Source organism: Nothobranchius furzeri, chromosome 12 (assembly GCF_043380555.1).
Source record: "Nothobranchius furzeri strain GRZ-AD chromosome 12, NfurGRZ-RIMD1, whole genome shotgun sequence".
NCBI classification, from domain to species: Eukaryota; Metazoa; Chordata; class Actinopteri; order Cyprinodontiformes; family Nothobranchiidae; genus Nothobranchius; species Nothobranchius furzeri.
The window spans coordinates 47146936-47154165 of NC_091752.1; the positions used below are offsets into that span (position 1 = coordinate 47146936).

The 7230-nt window shown below is 48.0% G+C and overlaps 1 protein-coding gene across 7 annotated transcripts in view; it reads right to left on the reverse strand.

Annotated features, from left to right (window-relative positions):
* The window catches only part of nfkb2 (nuclear factor of kappa light polypeptide gene enhancer in B-cells 2 (p49/p100)), a 53144-nt gene that overhangs the window by 15369 nt on the left and 30545 nt on the right, over nt 1-7230 (reverse strand). For all 7 annotated transcript variants that reach the window (XM_054750436.2, XM_054750438.2, XM_015945992.3 and 4 more), the window contains 8 exons: nt 3919-4077; nt 3616-3720; nt 3451-3539; nt 3042-3180; nt 2829-2960; nt 1542-1733; nt 1334-1475; nt 1143-1257 (listed from right to left, as the gene is read on the reverse strand). In XM_054750436.2, the coding sequence (XP_054606411.2) occupies nt 1143-1257; nt 1334-1475; nt 1542-1733; nt 2829-2960; nt 3042-3180; nt 3451-3539; nt 3616-3720; nt 3919-4077 (1073 nt within the window). The remainder of the gene's footprint in view (nt 1-1142; nt 1258-1333; nt 1476-1541; nt 1734-2828; nt 2961-3041; nt 3181-3450; nt 3540-3615; nt 3721-3918; nt 4078-7230) is intronic.

Here is a 7230-nt window from a genome sequence, read left to right on the forward strand (position 1 = left end):
GCTGTGTAGTTGTGTAACTGCTGCAGCTGTGTAGTTGTGTAACTGCTGCAGCTGTGTAATTGTGTACCTGCTGCAGGTGTGTAGTTGTGTACCTGCTGCAGCTGTGTAGTTGTGTAACTGCTGTAGCTGTGTAGTTGTGTACCTGCTGCAGCTGTGTAGATGTGTACCTGCTGCAGCTGTGTAGTTGTGTACCTGCTGCAGCTGTGTAGTTGTGTACCTGCTGCAGCTGTGTAGTTGTGTACCTGCTGCAGCTGTGTAGTTGTGTACCTGCTGCAGGTGTGTAGTTGTGTACCTGCTGCAGCTGTGTAGTTGTGTACCTGCTGCAGCTGTGTAGATGTGTACCTGCTGCAGCTGTGTAGTTGTGTACCTGCTGCAGCTGTGTAGTTGGGTACCTGCTGCAGCTGTGTAGTTGTGTACCTGCTGCAGGTGTGTAGTTGTGTACCTGCTGCAGCTGTGTAGTTGTGTACCTGCTGCAGGTGTGTAGTTGTGTACCTGCTGCAGGTGTGTAGTTGTGTACCTGCTGCAGCTGTGTAGTTGTGTACCTGCTGCAGCTGTGTAGTTGTGTACCTGCTGCAGCTGTGTAGTTGTGTACCTGCTGCAGCTGTGTAGTTGTGTACCTGCTGCAGCTGTGTAGTTGTGTACCTGCTGCAGGTGTGTAGTTGTGTACCTGCTGCAGCTGTGTAGTTGTGTACCTGCTGCAGCTGTGTAGATGTGTACCTGCTGCAGCTGTGTAGTTGTGTACCTGCTGCAGCTGTGTAGTTGGGTACCTGCTGCAGCTGTGTAGTTGTGTACCTGCTGCAGCTGTGTAGTTGTGTACCTGCTGCAGCTGTGTAGTTGTGTACCTGCTGCAGCTGTGTAGTTGTGTACCTGCTGCAGCTGTGTAGTTGTGTACCTGCTGCAGCTGTGTAGTTGTGTACCTGCTGCAGGTGTGTAGTTGTGTACCTGCTGCAGCTGTGTAGATGTGTACCTGCTGCAGCTGTGTAGTTGTGTACCTGCTGCAGCTGTGTAGTTGGGTACCTGCTGCAGCTGTGTAGTTGTGTACCTGCTGCAGGTGTGTAGTTGTGTACCTGCTGCAGCTGTGTAGTTGGGTACCTGCTGCAGATGTGTAGTTGTGTACCTGCTGCAGGTGTGTAGTTGTGTACCTGCTGCAGGTGGTTTGCTGTATTCAGAACACGATTCTGCTGGGTGCTCAGCAGGGTTTGGATCAGCTGCTGGATGACGGTGGTCTGCTGGTGGATGATGGCGAGGTGTAACGGACTGAAGGAAACAAAGCAGGTAAACTTGTTTTAATTCCAACAAAACCTAATCAGGATCTAGAGATAGGTGGACGCACGTGTCTCCATTGGTGTCCTGGATGCCACACAGGTGTCTCTGCAGGGCAAGAAGGACTTTGGCATCCCCAGTGCTGCAGTACTGCAGCAGGGCAGCAGCTGTCTGCCGAGCACTCTGAGACGCTCGACAGCTGAGTGTCGCCGCTGGAAACAGCATCAAAAGTAAATATAAAACATTCACAAGATACAAACATTTGTTTGACATCTCACCGATTTGAAGCAGCTGCTGCTGCAGGGGCAAACTCATCTGCCCATCACTTCGCTGTTGGGAGACTTCTGTCTGAGGGGTGGAGCCTGACATCTGAGCTCCTCCCCCCGAGTTAAAACCCATGAAGCTTTCTGCATAAAAAGGTCCGGCTCCTCCACCCGAACCTCCGTTTGTCTGCTGATAGAACTGGAAACCTGCCGAGACACGAGCGGCTGCTGATCAGCAAAAACTACTCTGATTAGGTGCGTTTCTAGAGTCGGAGCTGCAGGGGAATTAATCAGAAGATATGAAGCCTACGTCCTCTAAGCTGTTGTGTCTCCATTCAAATCCACAACTTTGCACAGACGTCAGCGTACCACCACTGCATCGGCAGTGAGTGATGTCACTGATCAGCGCCAAAAAGCGTCCACAGTAAAGCTAATTACATTAAAAGTTTCATTCTGTTGAAGTACGTCATCGTTTAATCCATCCGGGGGACGAGTGCAGCTGCATCATGTAAAATGTGGCATTCAATGACCGGAAGAAGCTGTTTTTCACAGTGCTCTGCGAGGCAACACAGCCCACTGAGTTATGGGGGGATTCCGCCGTGATTTTCTGCTTCACCAGTAACTTTTCTAATTTTTACTAATGCTGGTCGTTTGGATGGCGTCTGCTGATGTCATTTCTACTGAGTTTCAACCAATCAGCATGAGTTACCCAAAGGTTCCACTCAGCTACTCCACCGGGCCGTTCCGAGTAAATATCATTGCTCAGGTACTCAGAAAGTTCCTGAAAACGGCCCGGCAAACAGCGTGGTGAAGTGGACACACGCATGCCAGTGTTCCCATCATATCTCCATCATGTTTCCATATACATGTCCAGGTCCTGCCCACCTGCCTTCTGAGGTTTGTGGTTAAACACCACTACAGTGGTCCCTCGTTTATCGCGGTAGATGCGTTCCAGACCTGGCCGCAATAGGTGAAAATCCGTGAAGTAGGGACACCATATTTACAGTATTTATTTAACAGGTATTCAGTATTCAGACTTTTAAAACCCTCCCTTTACATAGTACTGTATTTTTACTTGATTTTTTTATAGTTTTATTACAAAAAGTGCATTTTATGATGAAATTGATGAAAAAAAAAAAACAGGAATTTCTTGATATTTCGCATAGAAAAATAACGCGAATCGGCGAATTTCCCTTGAATAAGGCTCCAAAGAAAAAATCTGCGAAGTCGTGAATCCGCGATAAATGAACCGCGAAGTAGCAAGGGATCACTGTATTACTGATACAATCGAATGATCAATACCTCCTCCTGTTCCTCCTGCAGCTCCTCCAAAGCCCCCTGCTCCTCCGCCTCTTCCTCCTGCCTCTCCTCCTCCTCTCCAGGATTCATAGTGAGGCAGCAGCTTCTGCTTCTTCCTTAGCACCTCCTCTTTATCTGAAACAGAGCAGGGGAACAGATCTCTGAGGGGTTAAGCCCAGACCCACAACCTCCTCCTGCCGTGTGGCTTAGACTCACCTTGGACCTGAGGGATGTAGGTGAACGGTTTGGGATCGCTGCTGTCGCCGGCCTTCTTCCTCCTGAGTTGTAGGAAGACGGTGGCAGGCCGCTCAATCTCTGCGCTGTGATAGGCTGGTGTTTTAAACACGATGGCGTACTGAAGAGAGATGTAACTTTAGAACTACAACCAGGATGCTGCTGACATCTGAAACATCTAAACTTGTGGGAATGCTCCAGGGATTGCTGTCTAAGAGACAGAGCATTCATTCATTAACAAACATGCATGCAGAGTCTCAGGCTCCTGCTTGGTTTGCATGGGGATTCTGAATCCGAGGCTTAGTGGAGTGTCGGTGGCTGTTGACATGAAGGGATTACCCCGCCAGCGGCCACACGACTCAGACTCCATTCACTGAGTTCAGACTCTAACCTGTTTATGAACATCGGTGGGTGAGAAGTCCCCGAATGCCTCCCAGCCGCCTTCGTCGTCCTCCTCATAGAAACGGATCTCTATGTCATCTGAAGAGGAGCAAAGAGGCATGGTGGGATATTCCACATACGCAAAAAAACAATGTTGAAGAATGAACCTGCTGACCTTTCTGGACTTTGTCGCAGAGCAGAAAGATCTCGTCTCCTCCCAGAACTGAGCCGCAGGTCTTATCCATCCTGGAGATTTTCAGGTTGGAGGCGTTGGGTGACTCTGCAGGTGAAACAACCCTGAATTACCTGAGCCCGCTCAATTCAGAGTCTCACCCAAAACAAGCCCAGTTTCTTCCTGCTGAACCGCAAACTGAGACCTGAACAAACAAGTCTTTCATGCCCTAATACCAGAATGCCCGCATAGTCTCTGATCCTTTTAAAAAACCCAGGAAAGGTTCAGGTTCTGGTGCAAACTCACTGCTGTCGTAGATTGGGTTGGACACAACAGGTTTCAAAGCTCTAGTGAAGCCCCCGTTGCTGTCCTGCAGGTAGGCGGTGAACCTCAGCCGGACTATGTTCAGGTCCATGCTCTTCCCCAGCTCCTTGGCCTCTTTCATTATGGAGGTTTCTTCAGCGTCTACAGAGTAACATCATCATCATCATCATCATCATCAACAACATCAACACCATAAGGAGCAATTCTAGCCTGTTTGGTGCCCTGGGCGCACGCACGCGCACGCGCACACACACACACTAACCCACCCTACCTCACGACAAGGCTGGGGAGTTAACTTGGAGACGTCATTTACAAGTGTGTTATTCTCCGTGGTCACTGGAGCACTAAGGGCAGTAACCCCCAGACTGGAGGAGTGGCTAAAGCAGATCCCTGGAAAAACACCAGACAACTGAGTCCAGAAAAGAGCAGTTCTAGAAACAGCTAAGATACTGCAGAGCCCTCAAGCTCCCAGGCCTCTGTTAGAGGACCCAAGCTTGGAAGGATGAGAACACCCATGGAGGGTGAGACGGGAATTTTTTTTAACTGTAAGAAAAGATGGACAAAATCCCACCCATAGATTTCTGTGGGGCTAATTTGAAATCAAATGGGTGGTTCCCACTTCCCACCACTGCCATCTTGGCTGAGTAACTCAAGTATTCACTACCGCCAAACCCCAAAATGGGGAAATACGTAAAGCTGAGATCGAGGCTGTACCGGTGGGAGCTAGTGATTGACACTAATCAAACTCTGAACCAATGTAGCTACGACCTAACATGGAATTAGGAGCCAACGGATGTAGCCAACCAAAGCCAACAGAGGTTTTCGGGCACTTTTAGCCGGAAAAAAACTCTTAAGAGCTGTGGTGTTTCTACCATGCTGAAATGCACAGTATAGACCAGCAAACTGAACTTTATAGAAATAAAGCAAGACAATAAAAAATTCAGCTTGCATAGTTTTCACTCAATACAAAATTTGCTGATTTCAGAAAAGTAAATGTCAGAATGTATATCGGTATCGGCAAATATCTGTAATCGGCCATAACAGCGATATTAATATCGGACATTGGTATCGGCCCAAAATTTCTCTGATCCCTAAAAATGACCCTGACAGGGTTAATGAAAGGTCACTCAGACCTCTATCGCCCCCTGTGGCCAGAATATCAGACAACTTTAGAGTGGCAGTGGTTCCCCTACATAGACTCAGAAATTCCAGCACCACGGCTATGCTACACACCTGCTTAGACTCTATCAGAACCTGGATGGCTGGGAACTTTCTACAGCTGAATGAAGATAAGACTGAGATCCTCGTCTGTGCCCCAGACAAGCTGGTTCCCAAAGTAAGAGACTCTCTTGGTCAGCTTGCTCCTCACACCAAACTCTCCGTCAGGAATCTTGGTGTGACCTTTGACCCAGCTCTCACCCTGGATTCTCATGTCAGTTCTCTTGTTCTCTCTTCCTTCTTCCATCTCAGGAACATTGCTAAGCTGAGTCCCATTCTGTCTCGCTCTGAACTTGAGACAGTTCTCCACACCTTCATCTCCTCACACTTAGACTACTGTAACTCTCTTTTCACGTGTCTGAGCAGAGCCTCCCTGAACCGTCTACAGGTGGTTCAGAATGCCTGTGCTCTGCTTCTGACCAAGTCCTCCAAACACACCCACATCACCCCGCTTCTCCTCCAGCTTCACTGGCTGCCAGTCAACGTCAGGGTTCATTTCATGATCCTGGTTCTAGGGCCTCATTTATTACGCTTGCTTACGCACAAAACAGGGTCAGAAAACTGCGTAAGCAACTTTCCACTCAAACTTTGGGATTTATAAAAGAAAATGTAGCGGAAAAATGTGCGCAACTTTAAGTTGATTAAGGACGTGGCTTATGCACATTTTGGACATGGAGAGCACCTGCAGTGCTGCTGCTGAGAAGGAATCAATTATGAATTCCAGCAGCATTATCACTTGTACCTCCCCCCCCCCCCCCACCACCACACACACACACACACACACACACACACACACACACACAGCCTGAAGCACAGAATGCAGAATATCAGCAGGGGGGCAGAATGTGAGTGTGAGCGTCCTGTCACAGTGACCTGATTGATCATGCACCCTGGCTACTTGGCCAAGGGGGGTGTCCCTTTGGCTGACTGGTTAGCGTGCGTGACTCTCACTCGGGAGTCTGGGGATCAAATCCCAATTAGACAATTTTTTTATATCCGCCACAGATCTCTCTGAAAAACTCACAGCATTGACCGCTTCAGCAACGCTGTGCCACTCCGTGAATTTTCTCTTATTTGTTTTGCAAAAGCTCTTCCTTTCATTTCTCCACCTCACCCACAAGTACCTCAATTTCTGCTTTGGTGAAATTGTGCTTCCTTGATCTGCGGTCACCATCGTTAACGGTGAAATGCTGCAGCGAGCCGGCTTATGCATATGCATGAGATCCACACGGCACTTTGCATTGACCATTTATGGCAGAAAGTGGGCGTGTTGAGGTCGGGATGTGATCCAGAAACACCTGAGAACACTTCTAGTTAGAGTGTGATTTATAAAGCGGAGATTGCGTGCAGCTGTGTGTACGTGTTTTATAGGTCACAAACCCATCATCTTCCTCATTATCATTACCACCATCATCATCATCTTAATCATCATCGTCATCACCACCACCATCATCTTCATCATCATCACCACCACCATCATCATCATCTTCTTCATCATCATCATCATCACCACCACCACCACCATCACCACCATCATCTTCATCAACATCACCACCACCACATCATCATCTTCCTCATCATCATTACCACCATCATCATCATCTTCATCACCACCACCACCACCATCATCATCATCTTCATCATCACCACCACCACCACCACCACCATCATCTTCCTTATCATCATTACCACCATCATCATCATCTTCATCTTCATCATCATCTTCATCATCACCACCACCATCATCTTCCTTATCATCATTACCACCATCATCATCATCTTCATCATCACCACCACCACCACCACCATCATCTTCCTTATCATCATTACCACACCATCATCATCATCTTCATCTTCATCATCATCTTCATCATCACCACCACCATCATTTTCATCAACATCACCACCACCACATCATCATCTTCCTCATCATCATAACCACCATCATCTTCATCTTCATCACCACCACCACCAGCACCATCACCACCATCATCTTCATCTTCATCACCACCACCATCATCATCACCTTCATCATCACCACCACCACATCATCATCTTCATCATCATCATCACCAC